At 38.0% G+C, this 26,478-nt stretch overlaps 2 protein-coding genes across 2 annotated transcripts in view; both read right to left on the bottom strand.

Moving 5' to 3' along the window:
- Positions 1-317: 317 nt before the first annotated feature.
- Positions 318-26,478, bottom strand: part of PELI2 (pellino E3 ubiquitin protein ligase family member 2) — a 185,017-nt gene continuing 158,856 nt past the window's right edge. Inside the window, exons 3-6 of the mRNA XM_065941457.1 lie at positions 25,984-26,085; positions 18,918-19,115; positions 17,189-17,377; positions 318-4,365 (exon numbers count right to left, since the gene is read on the bottom strand). Of these exons, the coding sequence (XP_065797529.1) occupies positions 3,799-4,365; positions 17,189-17,377; positions 18,918-19,115; positions 25,984-26,085 (1,056 nt within the window). The 3' untranslated portion in view covers positions 318-3,798. The remainder of the gene's footprint in view (positions 4,366-17,188; positions 17,378-18,917; positions 19,116-25,983; positions 26,086-26,478) is intronic.
- Positions 6,235-6,498, bottom strand: LOC136172421 (ribosomal biogenesis factor-like). The gene has a single exon (XM_065941781.1). The coding sequence runs from the start codon at positions 6,496-6,498 to the stop codon at positions 6,235-6,237; it is 264 nt and encodes an 87-aa protein (XP_065797853.1).

The following is a 26,478-nucleotide window of genomic DNA, read 5'->3' as shown; positions in this document are numbered from 1 at the left end:
CTGAACCTTCTGTTTTACTGCTTCAACAATGCTTACATTCCTTTAGAAAGGTTCTGGAGTTGTCTTACTGGTCTTTGACTGGGTCATAAAGAAATGATAACAGAGTCACGCTCTCCTTCTAGCACTCAAGGAGGAACTTCATACCCTCTGCCCATGAAGGCTAAACTGTGGGGATGTAAGAGCTACAGTCAAAAGAACAGAGCTGGATCCAGCTTAAAATCAAGATTCTGTTGTTTGTCTATCAGAAATTCCACTGTTACAAGGCAGGATTGCATGAAGCTGACAAGTGTTTTTTTTTTTTTTTTTTTTTTTGACAAGTGTTTTTTAGCCAGCATTAACAAGGTTTTGATCATATATCCTTTCAATCCAAAGAACAGAATGGATTTAAAAAGGAACATTGATCAAAATCATAGAACTGCAGGTAACAACTTTGTAATTTGTGTTACACTTAAATTAAGAAGGAGAAAACATGCTCCTTTTTAAACTCTCAAAAAGTGCCCAAATAACAATACTGAGCTCCCAAACAGCAGGGGTTGAAAAAAAATTTTTTTTAATGTAAGCAAAAACAAAGCACTGAAGCTTTATGAAGAAAAGAGTTCTCCTCAACTTTAGCTAATATAGTAGATGTAATAACTTAAAAATAATTTCCCTACTGATCCTGGAAATAAATTCTACTACAATCATGTGTATGCCAGTTCCTGGCATATTTCTGCATCCAGATTCATTAGTCTCCTTAATGGAGCCCATCATTTTTCCAATGGCTTTCTCCTTTCTTTAAACCCTAACCCTGAAATTCTATAACCAGTTATGTCACGTGGCTTCCCTGAGGCACAAAGGTACCAAACTCTATAATTAACTATCGAGGAATGATAAATATGCTATTTATATTAAAAGATTTTAATTCTTTTGGGCTACAGTTAGAAAAAAAACAACACAGAAAGCATAATACTTACTCTGCCATGTGAACTGTAGCCCTTCTTGCAAAAAGCGAAACCAAATAAGGAAAATGTAGAGTTGCAGCATGCATGGCCTGGCAGCACCGATTAGTGATAATAAAAAAAATTCCAGGCTAGAAAAATATTCAGAGTTGTATCCCATTAACTCTGAACTTTTTTTTTCTTTTTCTTCTTCTTTTTTGGTAATAAACTGGCATAAACAATGGGGGGGGGGTTGGAAAACTATGGGAATACATCACTGGGGTTTTTCTGGAAACATAGTCACAAAAGGCATTTTGGTCAGGCTGAGATCAGGATAATTGGTCTGCAATTTCCTATGTATACACCTGGGAAGTGGGATTTGCCCTTGAATGTGATGTCAAGCAAGACATAATAATAGGCATGACCTCTGAGAAGTTACCTTTTCTGAACTATATGACTCTACTCTGAGCTAGAGTTCTTTATTCTCACAAATGAAATTGCTCTCAAATATGGGGAGTAGGGGGAGTCTCATTAATCAACGTTAGAAGATCTTACTGGAAGTGGCCAAGATGAGCCTGGCTTCCTTCTATAGAGGTGCGACCTGGCTGTGGTTCCCCAGGCAGGGGAAAGGGAACCTCACTTGGAAGTCAGGAGAAAAGATGTGGCACTAACAGAGGGTGGGTCATTGTTACCCCTTCCAAGAGCTTGGAATTTCTTACCCAAGTTCACTAAAAATCAAACCTTTCAAGTTGGAACATAACTATTTTGGGGCATAGGCTGCATGTAGAAGTACTAGACTTTAACTTCCATAGTCCTTGAAATAGAAAATTATATCAGATGGTAACTTTTTGGGAAAAAAAAGTTTTTGATAGTCTTGCATCTAGAAAGGCTAGATATTACCTATTTATCTTACAAGATGCATTTTAGGGTATCAAGACTCCTCAAACCACCTCCTTCATATGGCAAGAAAAGGGACTGTGTGCTTCCTGAATCGTTTTGTGGAGCCTAAAGCGGCACAGATCACATTTGTAAAAGCTAACCATGGGAGACTCTGGGTATGTCAAAAGGCATTGGCTATTCCAGGCAATTTCATTTTTTTCTCTCATTCTCTGCAGGTTGAGCAAGCTATACAGAATATAGTAAGCTATCAATAAGAGGACTGTTGTTGGATTTTCACAGCACTTAAAAATTACCAAAACAAAACCACCTCATCATAAACAATAATCTCCACTAAAAAGTAAAGCTATTTGAAAACTTATAGGCTGAACTTTTTATATATTAAATCAACTTAAGCAGCAGCAATCAAGATGAACAGATCTTATCACGTTAAGAAAAAGGGCTTTCAAAATGGGTTAGAACAAATGAAAATAGGCAAAATATTTGCTAGCAGGCAAACCATGGAAAAATCTAATTAGAACAGGAATACAGTATATTAGAATCATATAAATTATATATTTTTACAAAGGTTAAAAAAAAGCGGCATGAATCTGCAATGGTCAATTTAAGAGGATGTTAATTTAAACACAGTTGCTCCGTGTGGCAGGAATCTTTCATCCCAGCCAGCTCTGGCAGGGGCATGTCCTGAAGGCTCTTTGCATCATGGAAATGGTGATACACTGGTACCGAGCACAGAGAACGAACATCCAAGAATTATTATTCAAAAATGAAATGAAACTAACAGAGAGGGCTGGTGGAGCTCATATGAAATTCTGATTTAATTATTCCTCAGTAAACACTCATTTGCTCTCTTGAAATCACGAATTTCAAACGCTCTCTGCAGATGTACCACTTGGTGTTGTGTATCTAATGATTACATTTAAATTTAGTTTGATTTGCAAACATTTTCAAAACTTACAGGGCTCTGTAAGCTGCAGTGGAAGGCGACAGATGGCAGAAGGGGAGCGAACAAAACTGACTGCATCGCTGTGTTATGTTGCTTTTAAGTTCACAGAATTTTGGCTTTCTTAAGAAAAACTTAGGAAACCCCAACAAGTGGTTTTAAAGAGTAAAATCTTATTTCTAATCACTCTTCAATTATTCAGTAAGCAAATGAACTTGATATTATATAACCTGGGCCATGTTTCCTGCTGCAATAATCACCCTCATTTAATGAATGTTTTATAAGAGTTGTTACATTTTAATCAACCAAATAGCTCTACCCATGCAAGATGAGTATCAGGGACACAGACCACGGCAGATCAAAAATAACAAAAGGCAGACCAAAAAGTTATAGAAAATTCTTTGTTTGAAATGCCAAGGGATTTGATGAATGTGTGTATAAAGTAATTAAATGCTACTGAAGTTAAAAAAAAAAAATGACAACATATTCCCTCCCCTCAAAAGAAAAATAAAAAAAGCCACAGATTTCAAAACTGCCACCTGTACTTAAGGTCTCCTGTCCCCAACATCATCTTACAGAGCCACTCTTTTGGTATCTAGTCAGATTATAACCTGTATTAAGTATTTCCAGATAGGGCATGACTAAAACCTACACCACGCAGCTCCGAAGGTTGCAATTAAAGAGCCAACAACTTTTGAATACATTTCTTCTGGAGTTTTAAAATAGGATTTAAACTCCTGTCTCAGTTTACCAAAGAAACCCCAAGGCTGAAATGAAAGCATGGCATTTTAAATCCAATTGTTACAAAGGTATTACGGTTTAATCAAGCACACTTCAATGATGATGCCGCTGTTCTGAGCATGCAACGCACCACGGTTATGGTCAATGCCTGGCATGTTTCATCACCGTGCCCCTCTTTCTTCCTAGCTTCAGGACCCCCCTCCCCCTAATAAACGGCATTATAAAAAGGTAAAATCTAGAGTGAGTGGCGAAATCTTCACAGTAACTTGTTAATAAAGTCGTCGCTGGCTCTTGAGGGCATCAATCAACTGGACCTTGGAAAATCAGTTTGATGCAGTTCTGCTCCCCAAGCAGCTGCGTGGCACAGAAAGGGCAGGCGGCATGAAAGGCGTGAGTTCCGTGAGGCAGCGGGATCTGAGCCCAGTATTTCGCAGACTTCTCCGAGCACACGTGTCCGCAAGGGGTGAAAGCGTGAGTGGGCGGCCCCGCGTCCACGTAGAAACCCGCCTCGCAGCCGAGCCAGAGCGGCACGTAGGGGCCCACAGTCCTGCACATGGGGCACTCCCGCTCGTTGGCCTCCGTGTCGCTGCGGTGGCCCCAGTTGTGGTAGCCGTGCACGTGGCCGCAGCTGAGGTACGCCCAGGGCTGCTTTTCCTCCACCACCTCTTTCCTGTTGATGCTGGGGAAGGCTAAGGTGTTGAGCCCCACTGGACACTGCGGCCGCGCCGCGTTGATCTCCTGCCGCAGCGCTTCGATGTGCTTCTGGGTCGGGGTGTGAAAGAGGCCATCCGCCGTCCTCCAGAGCAGGGTGGCCCCGCACAGGTCGATGAGCGAGCCATCTTGCAGGACGTTGGTCTCAGTTTCCACCTGCAAGTTTGACAGACATGTCTTTTTAAAGCAAAATTTGGCAAATCTCTCTGGTGTTCTTTCCTCTTAAAAGATCAGCTATGAAATAAACAAGGGGCAGTTTATCCCCCAGCCTCCTTGAAAAACAGGACTAGAGGGGTAACTAGCCCCTCTGAACCTCCCTTTCCTCATCTGAACATTGGATATAAATCATATATGTGATACACATAAAGGCCCGAGTTTGAATACACTTACTTTTACACGTTCAATTAATGGAGTGGTTTATTTTTCTTTTTAAAAAAAATTATTTTAATTGGAGGATGATTACAGTGGTTGTAATTGTAGTGATTATTTTAACAAACTTCACAAATCTCCTCAGATTTTTATGCTTCCTCCTTAACTCAACAGCACACCACCATCTTGGTCTCATAAGGCATAGGAGATGTCCAACCAGTTCATCTGGTGAAGACTTAGGCTGATTTCGACCACAGACAATTCAGAAGACCCTTGGTGGGCCTTGCAATAAATACTGCACTGCTGCCAGTGACTCCCGATGACCTTTAGCTTCACATGATCTATCATTTATCCTGCATTCCTAAGGTCTGAAGCAGACACATTCACTGTGAGCTTCAGAACATCATTTAAAAGACTGGCAGTGCTACACGCACCAAGTGCTCACAGACGATTAACAGCTGACGAGCAGACATGGGCCACCCCTGCCTCCACGTGCCACCTGTGCTCTGTGGATGCACTCAGGTGAACTGCCCTCTGCCTAGAATTCTCTGTCCGGGCTCACCCCATCCTGGCCTACCGCAGGGCCTGGCAAACTCCCACTCTTCATTCAAGGCTTACTTGGATAGCACTTTGCCTAGAAGTTGTCCTTTAGTAATGAAAGCAGTCCTTCCCTAATAAAGTATCAAATACTGGTAGTTAGAAAAAGGTAAAATCCCAACAAAATGATAGACCTTAACATTTTATAGGAAAAACACAGAGATAGGTTTTCAATAGCCTTTAAGTTGCTGAATCTCTCTCCTCACCCCACCACCCCCACCGGAACACCTCCTGATCTCCTCCCTTCTTGCTGGATGTCAGGAGTCTCCCTTCTCTTTTGACAACAGATAATTCCTAGGGGAGGTTTCATCTCTGCATGAAACTGGGTAAGAAGAACACTGCTGTGGTAATAAATTGGAGTTTGGGTCACATTTTTTCCCCACATGATTACTTTTTATTCATAGCTTTTTGTTTATATCAGTGATACATATATATATATATATATCTATTCTTTTTTAAATTATTTTTAATTGAAGGATAATTGATTTACAGTTTGTGTTGGTTTCCGCCAAACATCAACATTAATCAGCCATAGGTATATCTATGTCCTCTCCCTCTTGAACATCCCTCCCAAAATGCTTTTCCCATTTAGGTTATTACAGAATATTGAGTAGAGTTCCCTGTGCTATACAATAGGTCCTTGTTGGTTAATCTATTTTAAATATAGTAGTGTGTTTATGCCAATCCCAAATTCCCATTTTGTCTGTCCCCTACCTTTCCCATTTGGTAACCACAGGCTTGTTTTCTACTTCTGTGAGTTTGTTCGTTTTGTAAGTAAAAGCATTTGTATCACTTTTTAAAAGATTCCTCAGGTAATAGAATATCATGATATTTGTGTTTCTCGTCTTACTTTAGTTAGTATGATAATCTCCAGTTCTATATATCTTGCAATGAAATGAGGTTATTTCATTCTTTTTAAGAACTAAGTAATATTCCACTGTATATATGTACCACATCTTCTTTTTTGTATAAAATGTTTAATTGATTGGTCTTTTGGGGAAATTTGATGCATCAACAGTGTATTACAACTGAGCCATTAATCTTGTAGCTTCATCGACATTAACTGCTGTTTTCATGACACTGCTGACAAATCAGCTGTTTCTGCAGAGGTTCAAGGGAAAGGCCTTTTGAGAAGTTTGCAAGTTTCTTTTGTATATCTACAAAAGCTTTATTCACTCTGTTAACTTTTTCATCATTAACAATGTTTATCTTCTTATGATTAGTGGTAACTGGTTCTGCTTTATTTTTAGCCTTAAAGCTTTTTTGGCTGGTTATGTAGAATACATTCCTAGACTCCTGCTCTATTAGTTTGTTCTTGGCCATGGTCTCTCACCAGACCTCCAATACTCTTGTGCAGTTGGCTCAAGTTCCAGGTGACACCATCTCAAACCACAGCTTCTTTATCCACTCATCTGTTGACATTTAGATTGTTTCCACGTCTTGGCTATTGTAAACAGTGCTGCAGTGAACACTGGGGTATATGTATCCTTCCAAATCATGAATTTCTCTAGATGTATGTCCAGAAGTAGAATTGTTGAATCACATGGTAACTCTTAAGATTTTTACCTGGAGAATCCCATAGATGGAGGAGCCTGGTGGGCTACAGTTCATGGTTGCAAAGAGTCAGACATGACTAAGGGACTAACACTTTTATTTCACATTACAAACACTGTAGGAGAGTTCCTTCCCCTTTCTCTACATCCTCTCCAGCATGTATTGTTTGTAGATTTTTTGATGGCCATTCTGACTGGTCTCAGGTGATGTCTCACTGTAGTTCTGATTTTCATTTCTCTAATAATTAGCGATGGTAAACATCTTTTCATGTGCCTGTTTGCCATTCGTCTGTCTTTTTAGGAGAAATGTCTTCTCAGTTTTTGATTTTTTTTTTTTTTTTCAGTTGCATGTTTGTAAATTTTGGAGATTAATTCCTTGTGGTGTCCATTATTTACAAATATTTTCTCCCATTCTATGGATTGTGTCTTCATTTTGTTTATGGTTTTCTTTGCTGTGCAAAAGCTTTTGAGTTTAATTAGGTACCATTTATTTTTGTTTTTATTTTCATTATTCTAGGAGACAGGGCCAAAAAAAATATTGCTATGATTTTTGTCAGTGTTCTGCCTATGTTTTCCTGCAACGGTTTTGTACTCTCAGGTCTTATATTTAGGTCTTTAACCCATTTTATTTTGTGTATGGTATTAAAGAATGTTCTAATTTCATTATTTTACATGTAGCTGTTCAGTTCTCCCAAAACAATTTATAAAAGAGAATATTTTTCCTTTATCATATAGTTTTGTCTCCTTTGATATAGATTAATTGACCACAGGTGCCTAAGATTATTTCTGGACCTTCTATCTTGTTTCATTGATATATATATTTCAGTTTTTGCACCAGTACCATACTGTTCTGATGACTGTACTTTTGTGGTATAGTCTGAAGATGGGGAAACTGATTCCTCCAGCTCTGTACTTCTTTCTCAAGATTGCTTTGACTATTTAGGGTCTTTTGTGTCTCCATAAAGATTTCTAGTTCTATGAAAAGTGCCATAGGTAATTTGATAGAGATGGCATTAGTTCTGTAGATTGCCTTGGCTAGTATTGCCATTTTTATAACATTGATTCTTTTAATCCAAGAACATGATATGTTTTTCCATCTATCTGCATCATCTTTGTTTTCTTTCATCAGTGTCTTATGGTTTTCAGGATACAGGTTTTTGCTTCCTTGGGCAGATTTATTCTTAGGTATTTTATTCTTTTTGATGTGATGATAAATGGAATTGTTTCTTTAATTTCTAATCTTTTGTTGTTAGTGTATAGAAATGCAACAGATTTCTATGCATTAATTTTGTATCCTGCAACTTTACGAATTCACTGATGAGCCCTAGTAGTTTTCTGGTAGCATCTTAGGATACTAAGGATTTGCTATGTACAGAATCATGTCATCTTCAACCAGTGACAGTTTTACTTTTTTTACAGTTTGGATTCCATTTATTTATTTCTTCTCTGATTGCTGTGGCTAGGACTTCCAAAATTATGCTGAATAGAAGTGGTGAGAGTGGACCTCCTTGTCTTATTCCTGATCTTAGAGGAAATATTTTCAGCTTTTCATTGTTGAGTGTGATGTTAGCTGTGGGTTTCTCATATATCACCTTTATTACATTGAGATAATATGTTCCTTCTGTGGTCACTCTCTGAAGCATTTTTATCCAAAATGGATGTTAACTATTATCAAAAGCTTTTTCTGCATCTTTTGAGATGATCATATGATTTATATTCTTCAGTTTGTTGATGTGGTATAGCACACTGACTGATTTGCTGATACTGAAAAATTCTTGCATCCCTGATATAAATCCCACTAGATCATAGTGTATGATCCTTTTACTGTATTGTTGGAGTAGGTTTGCTAGTGTTTTGTTCAGGAGTTTTGTATCTGTATTGATTATATTTGCCTGTGGTTTTCTTTTTGCATGTATGATATCTATCTGGTTTTGGAATCAGGGTAATTGGTGGCCTCAGAGGATGAATTCAGAAGTGTTCCATCCTCTGCAATTTGCTGGAGTAGCTTCAAAAGGATAAGTGTTAACTCATCTCTAAATGTTTGGTAGAATTCACCTGTGAAACGATCTGGTCCTGAACTTTTGCTTCTTGGAAGTTTTAAAATTACTGGCTCTATTTCTGCACTGGTATTTGGTCTGTTCATTTTTTTCTATTTTCCCTTTGTTTAGTTTTGGGAGAGCGTAACTTTTAAAGAATTTGCCCATTTATTTTAGGTTATCCATTTTGTTGGCATATAGTTGCATGTAGTAGTCTCTTATGATCCTTTGTATTTCTGTGGTGTGGTTGTAATTTCTCCATTTTCATTTGTAATCTTAATGATTTGGGCCCTCTCCCCTTTTGTTCCTTTTTTCTTTTTTTAAAATTGTCTACAATTGCTTTACAACATTGTGTTAGTTTCTGTTGTACAAGGACGTGAATCATTTATATGTGATATATATATATCCCCTCTCTCTTGGACCTTCCTCCCACTCCTTCTTATTTCACCCATCTATGTCAGTACAGAGCAGCAAGCTGAGCTTCCTGTGCTATACGGCAGTTCCCACTAGCTATCTGTTCTACACATGGTAGTGTATATATGTCATTACTGATCTCCGAATTCGTCAAACCCTCCCCTTCACCCCACCCCTCCCCGCATCCACATGTGTGTTCTCTATGTCTGTGCCTCTGTTCCTGCCCTGCTAATAGGTTCACCTGTACCATTTTTCTAAATTCCACACATATGCATTGATATACAATATTTGTTTTTCTGACTTTACTCTGTATGACAGACTCTAGGTCCATCCACATCTCTACAAATGACCCAACTTTGTTCCTTTTTATGGCTGAGTAATAATCCATTGCATATATGTACCATGTCTTCTTTATCCATTCATCTGTTGATGGACATTTAGGTTGCTTCCATGTCCTGGCTATTGGAAGCAGTGCTGCAATGAACACTAGGGTACTTGTATCTTTTTGAATTATGGTTTTCTCAGGGTATATGCCCAGTAGTGGGATTGCTGGATCATATGACAAACTATTTTTAGTTTTTTAAGGAACCTCCATATTGTTTTCCATAGTGGCTGTATCAATTTACATTCCTACCAACACTGCAAGAGGGTTCCCTTTTCTCCACACTCTCTTTAGCATTTATTGTTTGTATATTTTTTTTGATGATGGCTATTCTGACCAGTGTGAGGTGATACCTCATTGTAGTTTTGATTTGCATTTCTCAAATTATTAGTGATGTTGAGCATCTTTCCATGAGCCTCTTGGCCATTTGTATGTCATCTTTGAGGAAATGTCTATCTAGGTTTTCCCATTTTTTGATTGGGTTGTTTTTGTTTTGACATTAAGCTGCATGAGCTGTTTATTTTGGAGATTAATCCTTTGTCAGTTGCTTCATTTGCAAATATTTTCTCCCATTCTGAGGGTTATCTTTCCATCTTGTTTATCATTTCCTTTGCTGTCCACAAGCTTTTAAGTTTAATTAGGTCCTATTTACTTTTGTTTTTATTTTTATTATAAGACATAGGTCAAAAAAGATCTTTTTGTGATATATATCAAAGAGTGTTTTTCCTATATTTTCCTATATTTTATTTTTGAATATGGCATTAAAGAATGTTCTAATTTCAATCTTTTACATGTAGCCGTTTGGTTTTCCCAGGACTAATTTATTGAAGAGATTATTCTCCATTGTATATTCTTACCTCCTTTGTCATAGATTGGGTGACACAAGTTTGTGAGTTTATCTTTGGGTTTCTATCTTGTACCATTGATTTATATTTCTGTTTTTGTGCCAATATCATTTTGTCTTCATTACTGTGGCTTTACAGTATAGTCTGGAGTCAGGGAGCTTGATTTTTCCAGTTCCACTTTTCTTTCTCAAGATTGCTTTGGCTATTCAGGGTCTTTTAAGTTTCTATACAAATTGTAAATTTTTTTGGTTCTAATTCTGTTAAAAATGCCATTGGTAACTTAATAGGGATTGCATTGAATCTGTAGATTGTTTTGGGTGGTATAGTTATTTTCATAATATTGATTCTTCTAATCCAAGCACATGGTGTATCCCTCCATCTGTTTGTGTCATCTTTGGTTTTTTTCATCAGTGCTTTATTGTTTTCTGAGTACAGTCTTTTGTCTTCTTAGGTAGGTTTATTTCTAGGTATTTTATTCTTTTTATTGCAGTGGTTATGGCATTGTTTCCTTAAATTCTTGTTGTGATCTTTCATTGTTAGTGTATAGGAATGCAATAAGTTTCTATGTATCAATTTTGTGCCCTGCAACTTTACCAAATTCATTGATGAGCTCAAGCAGTTTTCAGATGCATCATTAAGATTTTCTGTGTACTGTTATCATGTCATTTGCAAACAGTGACAATTTGACTTCTTTCCCAATTTTGTATTCCTTTTATTTCTATTTCTTCTCTGACTGCTATGGCTAGGACTTCCAAAATTATGTGGAATAACAGTGGTGAGAGTGGACTCCTTGTCTTGTTCCAGAACTTAGAGGAAATGGTTTCATTTTTCACCACTGAGAATGATGTTTGCTGTGGGTTTGTTGTTTATGGGGTTTATTATGTTGAGGTTTGTTGTTGTTCAGCCGCTAAGTCATGTTCAACCAACTCCTTATAACCCCATGGACTGTAGTATGCTCATGTCCATTGAATCTGTGATACTATCTACATCTCATCCTCTGCTGCCCTCTTTTTCTTTTGCCTTCAGTCTTTCCCAACATCAGAGTCTTTTCCAATGAGCCGGCTTCTCATGTCAGGTGGCCAAAATATCGGAGCTTTAGCATCAGTTTCCTTGCAATGAATATTCAGGGTTGATTTCCTTTAGGACTGATTGGTTTGATCTCCTTGCTGTCCAAGAGACTCTCAAGAGTCTTCTCCAGCACCACAATTCAAAAGTATCAGTTCTTCAGTGCTCAGCCTTCTTTATGTTCCAACTCTCACATCTGTACATGACTACTGGAAAAACCATAGCTTTAACCACATGAACCTTTGCTGGTGATGTCTCTGCTTTGCTGGTGATGTCTCTGCTTTTTAATACACTGTCTAGGTTTGTCATAGCTTTCCTTCCAAGGAGCAAGCATCTTTTAATTTCATGGCTACAGTATGCTGAGGTAGGTTCTCCTCATGCCCACTTTCTGGAGAGTTTTCTTTTTTATCATAAATGGGTGTTGAATTTTGTCAAAAGCTTTTTATGCATTTATTGAGATAAGCATATGGTTTTTATTCTTTGTTAATATGGTGTATCACATTGATTGATTTGCGTATATTGAAGAATCCTTGCATCCTTGGGATAAATCCCACTTGATCATGATGTGATCCTTTTAATTTTTGTTATATTCTGTTAGTATTTTGTTGCAAATTTCTGTGTCTATGTCAGTGATATTGGTCTGTAATTTTCTTTTTTGTGATACCTTTGTCTGGTTTTAGTATCAGGGTGATGGTAACCTTGTAGAGTGAGTTTGAGATGTTGTTTCCTCTGAAATTTATTGGAAGAGTTTGAGCAGGATGTGTTAGCTCTTTTTTAAATGCTTGATAGATTTTCTCTGTGAAGCCATCTGGTTCTGGACTTTTGTTTGTTGGAAGATTTTAAATTACACTTTCAATCTCATTACTTGTGATTGGTCTGTTTATATTTTCTATTTCTTTCTAGTTCTGTCTTGGAAAGTTGTTTTGTACATTTCTTCCAGGTTACCCAATATAGTCGCTATGATCTTTGCATTTCTGCAGTGTCAATTGTAATTTCTTCTTTTTCATTTCTAATTTTACCGATTTGAATCCTCTCCTTTTTTTCTTGATTCTGGCTAAAGGTTTATAAATTTTTTCTCCTCAAAGAACTAAGTTTTAGTTTTATTTATCTTTGATATTATTTTTTCTCTATTTCATTTATTTCTGCTCTAATCTTTATGATTTCTTTCCTTCTAGTAACTTTGGGGTTTGCTTTAGGTGTGAGGTTATATTGTTTATTTGAGATTTTTCCTGTTTCTTAAGGTGAGATTAAATTGTTAACTTCCTTCTTAGGACTGCTTTTTTCTGTTGGCTCAGACAGTGAAGAATCTTCCAGCAATGCAGGAGGCCTGGGTTTGATCCCTCGGTTGGGGAGATCCCCTGGAGAAGGGAATGGCTATCAACTCCAGTATTCTTTCTTGGATGATTCCATGGACAGAGGAGCCTGGTGGGCTACAGTCCGTGGGGTTGCAAACAACTGAATATGACTGAGCAACTAACAGAGTAATAGGCAGAGTTTGGATTGCTGTGCTTTCATTGTCATTTGTTTCTATGTATTTTTTAATTTCCTCTTTGATTTCTTCAGTGATCTCTTGGTTATTGAGTACTGTTTAACCCCCATGTGTTTGCATTTTTTAGTTTTCTTTTTCTTGTGATTGATTTCTAATCTCATAGCATTGTGAACGGAAAAGATGCTTGATATGATTTCAATTTTCTTACATTTACCAAGGCTTGATTTGTGATCAAAGGTGGGATCTCTCTTGGAGAATGTTCCATGTTCATTCTATTGCTTGAGAAGAAAGTCTATTCTGCTTTCAGGTGGAATTTCCTATAAATATCAATCTAGTGTGGCCTACTGTGTCATTTAAAGTTTTTATTTCCTTATTTTCTGTCTGGATCTGTCCATTGGTATAAATATGGTGTTTTATTGTGTTACTGTTGATTTCCCCTTTTATGGCTGTTAGCATTTGCTTTATGTATCATGGTGCTTCTATATTGGGTATATAAATATTTATCATTGTTATATCTTCTTAGATCGATCCCTTGATTATTATGTAGTGATCTTCCTTGTCTCTTATAAAGTCATTATTTTAAAGTCTATTTTATCTGTTGAGTATTGCTCCAGCTTTCTTTTTCTATCTGCAAGGAGTATCTTTTTCTATCTCTTCACTTTAAGTCTGTATGTGTCCTAGGTCTGAAGTGGGTTTCTTGTAGACAACATAACATATATACAGGTCTTGTTTTTGTACCCATTTAGCCAGTCTGTGTCTTTTGGTTAGATACATTTAAATCCATTTATATTCAAGGTAAATATCAATATTTTGTCTTTAATTTTTGTCAGTTTGATTACTATGTATCTTGGCATGTCTTTCTGGGTTTATTCTACCTGGGACTTCCATGCTTCCTGGACTTAGGTGACTGTTTCCTTTCCCAGGATAGGGAAGTTTTCAGCTACTATCTCTTCAAATATTTTCTCAAGTCCTTTCTCTTCTCCATCTGGGACCCCTATAATGTGAATATTGGTGCATTTAATTTTGTCCTGGAGGTCTCTTAGATTGTCCTCATTTCTTTTTATTCTTTTATTCTGTCCCACAGCAGTGATTTCTACCATTCTGTCTTCCTGCTCATTTATTCATTTTTCTGCCTCAGTTATTCTACTGATTCCTTCTACTGTATTTTAATTTCAATTATTGTATTGTTCTTCTGCTTTAGGTCTTTGTCGAACATTTCTTTTATCTTCTTAGTGTGTGCTTCCATTCTTTTTCTGAAATCCCTGGATCATCTTATTAACATTACTCTGAATTGTTTTTGGGTAGATCTCCACTTCACTTAGTTGTTCTTCTGGGGTTTTATCTGTTCCTTTGTCTAGGGTATATTCCTCCCTCTGGCATCTCATTTTGTGTAGCTTTCTGTGATTGCAGTGTCTATTCTGAAAGATGCAAGGTTGTAGTTCTTGTTTCTGCAATCTACCCCCTGGTGAATAAGGCTGGTCTTAGAGGCTTGCGCAGGACTCCTAGTGGGAGGGACTGCTTCCTGCCCACTGCTGGGTGGAGCTGGGTTTTATCCCTCTGGTGGACAGGGTTATGTCAAGGGATATGTTGAGCAGGCAGCTATGTGTTCAGGAGACTTTAAGCAGCCTGTCTCCTACTGAGGAGGGCTGTGCTCCCACCCTGTTGGTGGTTTGGCATCCCAGCAATGGAGCCTACAGGCTGTTGGGTGGGGCTAGGTTTTCATGAAAAAATGGCAGCCTCCAGGAGGGCTCACACCAATGAGTACTCCTCAGAACTACCACTGCCAGTGTCTTTGTCCCCAGTGAGCCACAGTTGCCCCTTACGGCTCCTCCTATTGTCAGAACCCCAGGCTGGGGAGCCTAATGTGTGGCTCAGAGGTCTCTTGTGGGAGAACCTGTGCGATATAATTATTTTCTAGTTTGTGGGACATCCACCCAGTGGGTATTGGATTTGATTTTATTACTACTGTGCCCCTTCTACCACTCCAATGGGGCCTCTTCCCTTTTTACTGGATGTAGGATATCTTTTGTGGTAGGTTCTGGTGGGTTGTTTTTTTGGTTGATGACTGTTTAACAGTTCATTGTGATTTTCACTTTTCATACAAAAAGTGAGCTCATATTCTTCCACTCTACCATCTTGTCTCCGCCTCCTTAGCCAGGGTGAACAACCTTTTTTCTTCCTGCAGGGCAGTTCTTGGTAAATAACGTAACTTTTAGGTCTATGGTCTCTTATTTTCCACGTATTCTTGACTCCTATGTCTAGGATAGGTGTCCCTCTGAGAGACTCCTGTGCCTTCCAGTACTTTCTTCTGACTGTGCCGATCACAAAATATGCTAATGATTTGTGACCTCGCCTGTAACGTTTTCCAGACTCCACAGTTTGAGGGCAGAGCCCTGGACATCCTGGTCATTATCAGATTCCCAGCCCTTAGCTCCTGCTTAGTCATGGCAACTAATTCAGGACTGGGTGTAGCATTGCTTCATTCTTACTCAGTTCTCTCAGTAATTCTAAAGGGTAGGTACTAGTATTGTTCCAGTTACGTGCATGTAAGCGAAGTGGCAGATCAGGACCTGGAACTAGGGCTTGACTTCAGAACTATTAACATGCAGTAATGCTCAAACAGCAGCCTGTCTTCCTTCTCAGAGCATGTAAAAGTAACAACTATCTCTGAACAAAATACATGAATGAGAGCGGGCAAGAAACTCATCCTGTGCTGTGCCCTCCTGGACACCAGCGTATGCTTTCTATCTGCCCAGGGTGATGGTGCCAGCCAAGTATGATTTCCTGCAAGATGGTACTGAGTAGAAGCCAGGAGTTCAGACTTAAACTCAGGTCCCCCTGATTTAAAATTCCATTTGCTGCCACCTTCTAACTCTGTGACTGGGCAATATTCAACCTCTTTATGCTACGCCTTCCTCATCCATAAAACAGGGATAATTCCACTTCCCGGACAAGGCTGGTGTGCAGATTAACATTTCTGAGACATTAGCTCATTTAATGCAGTGTCTGCACCCAGCAAACATACAGATTACTTACTATTGCTATTATAATGATCAATAACTCATTTGACCATCCTAGCCCAGTTTTGTGTAGAATTAGCCTATGATCAGAACTTTTTCTGAAAAACAGATTTTACATCCTCTTTCCTATTTACAATCTCTTGAAACATATTTCAGCAAAGTTTATTGAATTTGTTTGGCTTTCATAGAAAGTGTTTTTCATTTTCAGTCATAATGCTCCAAGATTGGGATTTTATCACAAAAGGCAGAGGCTATACCTGCAGCTGAATAATGGTGTAAACAAGTAATAAAAATAACTATCCCCTAAAAACAAACATCCAGGAGAGAATAGCAAACCAGCTTTGTAAAATCCCCCATCTTTTTTCTGTCTTAGAAATATCATCTTTCTCTGTGAACTAGATCACATCCTCTATTATTTATATTATTATTTCCCTGGTAGTTTGAAAGAAAACACTTGTTCTCTCTTGTTCTAGTTTCTATGCAACAATTAATTAAAAGTACTGGAGTGGAAAATTTACTAAGAACCTTTTAGTGCTGTGCCACATGGCCATGGCAGCATGAGAAACCCAAAACTTACTATTTAAGGTATTAAAATGATTCTCCATAGAAGAAAGGGTTAAAAACCCAACAGCTTTAGGGCATTCTGGATGAGCAGTAATATTTATAGAAAAAATATTAACATGCCAAGTCAATGTACTATATGAACTATTTCAAGTAAAACTGTAACTATGACTTTGAATTATATAGGGAACTATAATTTCTTATTATGAATAAGAAAAAAAAAGCTAACTTAATTATGTTTTTTGTCCCCAGAAAGTCTAGTAAATAATTCTGTAATTCATAATTTTCACTAATTAGTTTTAGACTGCTCAGGATTTTTCCAAATTAGTAAAGTTTTACACTAAAAATAAGTTCATTTTTCTTGAAGTGAATTTAAACAGAATTCAATGGTGAAGTATGGCAATAGAATTATGCTTTTAATGTAGTTAGGAACAAAAGGTAATTTTCTTCCACTATTGGAAAAGCTTAATCATGATAGTGAATAAGGCCATTTCCTTCTTATTTTCAGAGAAAATCCCTACTCTCCTGGGTCAATGGAACACAACCCTAAGACCTAGACAAAGATTTTGAATTTCTGGGGAGAAAAATGACAGTGTTCAAGTTATGTGTTTGTAGTTTCATGCATTTTTTTGTGTGAAGTCCACTTACCAGCTTTCCCCTTTGCTGCGCAGACCTGGTCTCTCTCAAGGTATACACGTCTCCACAGACAGAGATCTCACGCCAGACCCCGGGCTGGGACTCCTCAGTGAAGCCACCTCTCGGATGCATCACCAGGACGCCATTGGTCGTGAGCCCATCCATGTGGCCGTCGGGGTTTTTCCACTTCGCTGCCTTTTCCTGGAAAGCATACCACAGAAAAGATGATGTTCAACACAAAAAGGTTCTAGAATCTAGCCAAAATATTGGGTAAGGGCAGAGGGGAGGAAAGTGAGCAATTTTCATTCTCTATTTAAAGCTAATAATCAGAAGGATAAAATATGCAATTAGTCTGAGAAAATGAAAGAAGTGTAAGAATAGATGAATGATTTATCACTGGAGACAGATTATATTTATCTTGGGCTTTTACAAAAGAAAACCTGATGTCTGGGCCTCTACCTCAGGGGTTCTTTTTCGAACCACATTCCCCCCACCCCCACAACCCCAGGTGATTTCAGGAATCCCCAGTATGTATTCTTCAATTCTATTTGTGCAGTGCTTTCATCCTATTATCTAAAAATGTTTTGTATGAACTCGTTATCAGGTAAGTACTAGGAGGAAGTGAAAATTTTTCATTCAACAAACAAAATTTCAAAATACATTAGGCCAACAGGTTGTGGCCACTATGCATATGGATCAGTGTTTACATCAAAGGTGAAGGCACAAGTGACTGGATATAACGGCAGATTGGACACCTGGCCATTCTTTCTTGGGGACAGAGCCAGCTAGTGTTCACAGGACTTGGGTAAATCTGATTAAGGTAAGCCACTTATGACTGGTTTAGGGGTGGGCATATGACTGAGTTCTGGCCAATGAGACCTAAGTGAGTCTTCTGGGAAGCTTCCTGTAAAGGTTTCTTTGCTCTTCAAAGAGAGGCCAGGAAGAAATACGACCCTTGCTGCCCTTCTTCAGGGAGTTGTCATGCTGCGGGGAGTGGGGAGGGTGTGAAGTACAGGAGCCATCTCATCCACACCAGGACCTCGTCTGAGGAAACTGGTGTGGCCAGAGGGCAAGATAGGATAAATCTGGCTCCCCTGACGTTACAGAATCACTGGATCAACCAATCTTGCAGCTGGCCTTCCTAGGCATTTCTTGTAATATGGGATGACCCTTTTTTATTACCATTTAGGCCATCTTAAGAGAGCTTTCTCCCCCTGCAAAAATACGTTAATTCAAAAAGGGACTATATTATATTAAACCTGGATAGTCACTACAAGTGTGGGTTTTTTATTTACATGGACAGTCTATGAAGAGAGATATTTTTAGTCTTATAGTTTTGTTCTTTGTGATATCACGTCTGTAACTCCCAATATGGAACAAAGTAAACTAACAAATTTTTGAATGAATAAATGAACAACATTTTCTTTTGAACCCCCATTATCTAGATCTGATCATTTGTTTTTCCTTCTGAAATAAATCCCCTTAAATCTACAATACGTTATATGTGGTAATATACATACTTTTAAGAAGTCACTCCATATTTTATAGTTAATATGGCAAATATAACAAGTAGTGACAATTTATTTTCAGCTTTTTAATAAGTTTTTCATGAAAATGAAAACTTCAAAATCTAAAACCAGAAGCATTTTGCAAAGCAAATATTCTGGCCACAATTAAATGTTATATGTATGATGATAATGGGTGTTTTTCTAGAAACAATGTACTAATTAATAGTACTTACTCCAAGAAATATGTTTTTGGAAGAGTCGAATCCAGCTGCGAATATTCGTGCTGTGTAAGGTTCGTTCCTGTCACAGACTATCCTGCAGGCAAACCTAGATATGGTGCTCTGTGTAATCTGCGCTTCATCATTGTTCTGACTGCCAGAAATTGTGTCTGTAACGACGAAGTCGATAGGGCTTTCTGTTGATCTGCCCACCTAAATAAATCAAATTATAACTCATGATCCACTCATATCCAAAAATATGTCACCATATTCATCACATGAAATAAGTGTTCAGGATCCTTTAATATTCATTATCTCTACGAGGAAGGTTAGAATAAAAAATCTTAAATCTGCTCCTTCTCTTGTTTAAGGGAGGTGTTATGGTAACCAACCATCAGATTTTAAATGTTAAGAAAAAAGCTCCATTTTCTATTCTGGAAGAAAACACATCTCACCCCAAACAGCTGTATGATCAGGTAGAAACATAATTTATTACTATCATAGAAAATCATTCCTTTTTCCCCTCTTGTATTTCAAAGTGAAAAAAAAAAGACCCGAAGATTTTAAAGGCAGCCAGCAAACTAAAGCCCTATTTCCCCTACTCTTGCCAGGCTGCAGACCCCAGGGCCTGGTTTTTTACACTGAGTGAACCCACCTGTGACTCATGGCACAGCCCTACCCCAGACTTAAGAGACCCAGTGCCTATTTCCCTTCTTCCGCGAAGTGAGAACAGTGTAAAAGGCTACACAAGTCAGCCCAAAGCTTGAGATACAGTCATATGAAAGGTTTAAAAATGCTGGTCACAACAGTTCAATTTTGAATTTTTAAAGAATTATCCTGGCAAGGTGTATAAAGCTGACAATAATATTTTATTGGCTTACTTCCTTGGTAACTTTAAATGCTGCCAGAAAGAATATATTTCATTAGCATGATCTTAAGAGTTCCAACAAAGCTTTTCATATTCACTAAATCCAAATAAGACAGGTGCTGCTGTGTCCTGGGAAATATTTGTTTACAGGTAAGGAAGTCCTCATGACAAAATACTAAATTGTCTATGTAATGATGTTCTATGAATCTCTAACTAGGAAACAGTAATAAATGTTATATATGCCAAAGATATGTCTTAAAATAATCTATATGTAAACAATATCTTGTTAAACATGATATTAATGTTCTCTCCTAACGGCAGTGACTCTGATTCTGAAGCTGTCAATGGAAGGAACACACGGAGCTCCAAGGTACATGCATATATAAGGCCCCCAAATTCAATTTCCTAGGTATCTTTATCCTGATCTCAAAATTCTCTCTAAAGCATAAGCATTGTAAAAAACAGACATCTATTTTCTCTCTTTTTTTTTTTTTAACAATGCTTAATTTCTTGTCCTATTAAAATGTTCCTGGAATAAACTAAACCACCAGGTTCACTGAAACTTAGATGCATTTATCCTAAACATATGGATTTCAGGTTTAGAAAACATATACTTTTTACAAAGTGCAACATAAAATTTAGATTATAAACTTTACGATTCATCTTTCTCAAGTTGCAGAATCTTCCCTCTGCTAGATTCACTGAAAAGCTGGATGTGTAACTCAGAAGCTCTACTGATTCAGATTGCTCTGATTTTTTCAGGCTTTTTTTTTTTTAAACTACTCTCCTTAGTTACTTTCAAGTTTATAATACAGTATTATTAACTATGATTACCATGCTGTATATTACATACCCAGAACTTCCTCATCTCACAGTTGGAAGCCTGCAGTGTTTGACCAGCATCTCCCAATCCTGAACCCCCTGTAACTCCCATACTAATTTCCATTTTTATGTTTCTGAATTCTTTTCATATATTACATATAATTGATATTATACAACATTTGTCTTGCTGTTTGATTTCGCTTTAGTTTTTTTAATTAGAAAAGTAACAGATACACTGCAAAATATTTTACAAATATAGGAAAGTACACAGGAGACTATGCCAAACTCAGGAACAAATCTATCTGTCCTGAACCTCTATTCCATTGAAGCTCAGGAGTAAAATGTGAAAAGTTCTAAAACTGCCAGGTCATCACATGAACCCCCGAGCTCTCACAAAGATACAGGCCATGACCTAATTTCTGTCACCTCCGTGGAAGAGGGCAAAGATATCTCACGCTCTGTTAAAAACTCAAAGCTAAAACCACACTCCAGCGCAGCATCACACAACTGTTCCTTGTCTACAGAAATTACTCTCTTCAAGAAAGGCCATTCCCCATGTATTAAATTAATGTCTTGATGAATTAACTGAAATTGCCTGTAAAACATGACATTTTATTCCAACTGGAACATACTGCTAGGATCAATTATTTCAAGTCAGGACACTTACCTGAGTGGTCATTTAATATGTATCAGTTCCCTTCCACTTAAATCTAACTTCTAGAGTGTTAGTATATTTCTATACTTTAGGACACAAACCTCATGTTGCCAGAGGTGGGGGGACTAGGCCACTTTCCTAATGAAAACTCACCTAATGTGGAAGACTTGGAGCCTGTCCTTTCTCTGACTGTTGGATCCATCCTACATTATTTTAAGGTTAGTCATGTGGACCAGCCATGATGTATGTGAATTCCATTTTATATTCATGTAGTGGGCACAGGGAGAATTTTTCTCCCTGCTGCTGACTGATATACACAGCATCATATGGCACTTTCAGTTGTGTATGGATATGAGAAAAGTTTGGGTTTGCCTGGTTGTCAATCAAAGTCAGTACAGGTAAAATGGTATAGAAACACCTGAAAGGGCCTCCTTCATCTTCTCTGGACAAATCAATCCTACCTGTGCCCCTGCAACTGTAACCTTATTTTCTCACTTCCCTCCTATTACTAGGATGAGCTATTGCTGCTCCTACCCACAACCAATCTCTCCACGGGTGCTAGGCAGCCCAGTATTGTGCCCTTCCCAAGGATTTTGCTCCTGATGTTGGCCCCTTGCTCTGCTGAATCACCCATTTCTCTCCTAACTGGGTCATACGGTCAGCCATCAAACATTCTGGAGCTTCTCAAATTCTGGGACTGTGAGGTAAAGGATTAGTTTTTTTGGTTTGCTTTTAAAATTTCAACCTGTCACTTAATATCTTTTCAAAATATAACAAAAATCAGTATTAGAAAAATGATTATCCACTTCGATGTTTCAGGAATGTCAAACCACTATTACAAATTTCCAAATGCATTCCTTCCCAGCTTCCTCACTCACCTCATCCTTGAAGTTTCGCTGCTTGGCTAAGCAGCCTGAATAGCACTGTTCTAGATTAGCCTCTCATTTTTAAAAATGCTTTCCTTTGTTGGAAAGCAATTCTCAAACTAGAGCTCCATTTCTCTGATTCTTTCTACTGGTAATACTTCCTGAAAAACTTGTCACTAGTTAGTACCTCTGTTTCCTTACTCATCCTGTAACCCACTCCAGAGCCACTCCATCATGCTCTCAGCAGGCCTGGCTCCACTGAAACCCTGCTTGCTGACGTTTCCAGGGCTTACACTCAGCATGTTCCGATACATCTGCACCTGGTATTAAGTTAATGAAACCCTTCCAGGTTAGTTGGTAAACAGCCCCTTTCTCTTTCTGTTCTCTCCCCAGGTTATCTCATCAAATCCCATTTATTAGCCCCCAAATCCTGATCTCTCTCTTCGCTTCAGGCTAGCATATACGATCTCCATGTGGATATCTAAGAAACATCTCAAATATAACATGTTTCCAGCAGAATCTGAATCCTCTTCAAGCCCTAGTGACTGGCACTCAGTTTGCTCAAGCTAAAAATCAACACCCACGAGTCACCCTTGATTCTTCCATTTCTCCACGCTCATGTTTAACCTCATGTAAATTCTATCAACTTTTCCTCCAAACACATCTTCAGTCCTTCAACATTTCCCCACTTTAGTTCTAGCTGTCATCAGCTCTTTCTTGGTTTGCATCACCTAAACCTCCAAATCTTTCTCCCTGTTTTCACACTTGCCTCCTACATTCTTCTCTGGACAGCCCTTGGAGATATCTTAACCAAATGGAAATAGAATTTTATCTCTTGCTTGTTAAAAAAAATCCTCCAACAGTTTCCCCAAAACTCCTAGAATAAAAAACTCTTTACTTGGCCTAAAAGCCCCTTACCCTCTTGGCCTCTGCCTACCTCTCTGAGTTCATCTCACACCACTTCCTCCCTCCACTCTGCTGTGGGGCCCTGGCCCTGCTGTAATGCTTGCTTCTCTGTGTCTCTCTGTCTGCTCCAGAATCTAGGTTCCATGAGAGGGAGCCTTACCTGTCTACCTCCAGCGACTAGATGAGGATCTGACACGTCGTAGGTGCTCAAGAAATAAAACTCACTAATGGAAGGTTATGACAGTGAGCCACATACACAAACATGCATACACATGCATAATGTTTTAGGAAATAATTTTAAAACAGTCTAACATTTTTTTCAACTACATAGATGCTAATGAAATGTTACTATCTAGGACTACTATAAACCAAATAAAAAAAAAACAAAAAGCCCCATGAAAACACAAGACATTGCAGCACTTAGGTGTGAAGCATATGAAACTTAAAAACCAGAGGGGGAAATGACCACTAACACTGGTTTCAGGACCTGGCCAGTTTCTTTACCCCCATGATCAGAATGTATCTGGCATCACTGTCTTCCTTTTTAGGGGCTCTGTAAGACATCTCATCACTGCCTTTGATTCCTTTTCTAAACTGTATTCTTTATATTCTTTCTCAATACTGATGCTCATTTCTTGTTGCTTTATTTACCCTTATTCTAGAAAATAATGACTAAGATCTTATTCTGACTATAGTAACATATTTTATCAGTCTTAACTAATTTCTTAAATGTAGATCTAGGTTTGACTTTTTCAGACAATAATATTTTTGACTTCTGAGCCTATTATCTGAGTCCACTATTGGAAATGCAGTAAAAGGCCCTTTCTTGATTCATTCTGATCTTCTGCTTTTACACATTCAGTTAACCTACGAATCATTTCAATGGGTAATGGCTGAACAGCCCTCAGCAACAAGGTCCATACTTGAGAAATATGAATGCTGCAATGCTTTTGCTCAGTGATTTCTGTCAGTGGTAGAATTTAGACACATAAACTTGTTAAAAGGAGGAAAAAAATTAAGCTTGTTTTTTTTTAGGGCCTTCTAAGATACTCAGATTAATCTGACATTAATGTCCAGTTCGTCTGCAAAAGGAATGAGATTATTTCAGTAAAAATAACAAATGAGTTACATTTTCTTAATAAATCTATAAATTTTTGTTGAATTACCATGCCTTATTTAAAGCGGTTGAGTAGGTATTACATAGAGAACGGAGAACTGAGGAGACTTAAATCTGCGTTCTGCCACCAATACCATTTTTGCCCAATTAAGGTTAAGTTCTTTCTTTCCAAAGATACAAATTTCTCAGTTATAAAATTAAGAGGTTAGTATAAGTAAAATTCGGTATTTCTCAGTGTGGTCCATGAACCTTTGAGGGTCTTCAAGACCTTTTCAAGGGGCCCAGGTCCTTGAAGCCAAAATTGATTTTATAATAATATGAAGATGCTGACATTTGCTCTTTTGGTGACAAAGCAATGATGTGATTTAGTGAGAATTAACAAACAATCCACTCAAAAAGCAGGCGGAGGACCTAAATAGACATTTCTCCAAAGAAGTCATACAGACGGCCAAGAGGCACATGAAAAGATGTTCAACATTGCTAATTGTTAGGGAGATGTAAATCATTTATGTACACTGAGATATCTCACGCCAGTCAAAATAGCTATCATCAAAAAATCCACAAACAATAAATGCTGGAGAGGGCATGGAGAAAAGGGAAACCTCTAGTATTGTTGGTAGGAATGCAAATTGGTACAGCCATTATGGATAGAGTATGAGGGTTCCTTAAAAAACTAAAAATAGAGCTACTATATGACACTGTAGTCCCACTCCTGGGTGTATATCCTGAGAAAAACATGGTCTGAAAGGATACATGCACCCCAGTGTTCATTGCAGCACTGGTTACAACAGACATGGAAGGAACTTAAATGTCCATCGACAAAGAATTGGATAAAGAAGATGTAGTACATATACACAATGGAATATTACTCAGCCATTAAGAAGAATGAAATAATGCTATTTGCAGCAACATGGATGGACCCAGAGACTGTCATACTGAGTGAAGTAAGTCAGGTAGAGAAAGAAAAGTATCGTATGATATCGGTTATATGTGGAATCTACACTTGATCTTAGCCAAAAGGCCAAGAAGCGATATATGTGGAATCTAAAAAAATGATACAAATGAACTTATTTACAAATAAGACTTAAAGAACAAACTTACAGTTACTAAGGGGGAAGGACGGGAGGGGAATGGATAGTTAACAGAGTTTGGGATCAACACGTACACACTGCTATATTTAAAATGGATAACCAACAAGGACCCACTGTATACAGCACAGGGAACTGTCCTCAGTGTTATGAGGCAGCCTGGATGGGAGTAAAATTTGTGGGAGAAAAGATGTATATATAACATATGTGCTTAGTTGCTCAACTGTGTCCAACTCTTTGCCACCCCATGGACTGTAGCCTGCCAGGCTCCTCTGTCCATGGGGATTCTCCAGGCAAGAATACTGGAGTGGTTGCCATGCCCTCCTCCCGTGGATCTTCCCAACCCAGGGATCAAACCCAGGTTTCCAGCATTGCAGGTGGATTCTTTACCATCTGAGCCACCAGGGAAGCCCATGTATATGTATATGGACGAGCCCTTTGTTGTCCACCTGAAACTATCACAACATTGTTACTTGGCTATCCTTCAATACAGCTGGCTCTAAAAGTCTCTGTTCTTGTTTTTAGAGTCTCTATTGCACTGAGATCTGAGAATGTAGTCTTTAAAATTTCTTTTTGCAATTTTAGAACGGTTTTCTTAGTCTTTTGAAAACCAAACAGGAATAATTTTAATATTATCTTCACCTTTTCCCCCTTGGACATCACCAAACACTATTGTGAAAGGAGTTCTGACTATGTTTCAAAATGAAGAATCGAAGGAAAAATGTGGTAAAAATTTCCATGAAAAAAGAAAGATGTTACCTGAAACATATCCGTATCTTTATCATGTGTGTACTCAACCACCACAGTCTGATTCCTTGACAGAGTGTACGATATACTGTGTTGACCTTTGCAGCTGATAGCCTGATAGTGAAAGAAAAATATACAAAAATTCATTAAAATTTCAACAACTTACCACAGTTCTGCCTATAGTTAAAGAGACATCACTCTATCAGCAAAACCCAGCACAAGCTAGTGGTTTCCTAAAGACCAGAGCCTGATCCTGCTATGCCCTGAATTACACAAGAGTCAACAGTCACAAGACTGGATTTACCAAATATTCATCTCTAATAGGAACAATATTTTACTTAAGTCAAATCAAAGTCAATTTACTAGTTTCCAAGCCCTGATTTGATCACAGCCCTAGAAAAACATACACTTTCTCCCTGTTACCTTAACTTAGTAATAGAATTTTTCAGACTAACATGATTTAAAATTTCTTAATTTATTTCACAATGAAACAGGTAACTCAATAAC

This window comes from Muntiacus reevesi, chromosome 7 (assembly GCF_963930625.1).
Source record: "Muntiacus reevesi chromosome 7, mMunRee1.1, whole genome shotgun sequence".
Classification (NCBI taxonomy): domain Eukaryota; kingdom Metazoa; phylum Chordata; class Mammalia; order Artiodactyla; family Cervidae; genus Muntiacus; species Muntiacus reevesi.
The sequence above is the reverse complement of the archived record's forward strand: the minus strand, read 5'-3'. Positions and strand labels throughout refer to the sequence as shown.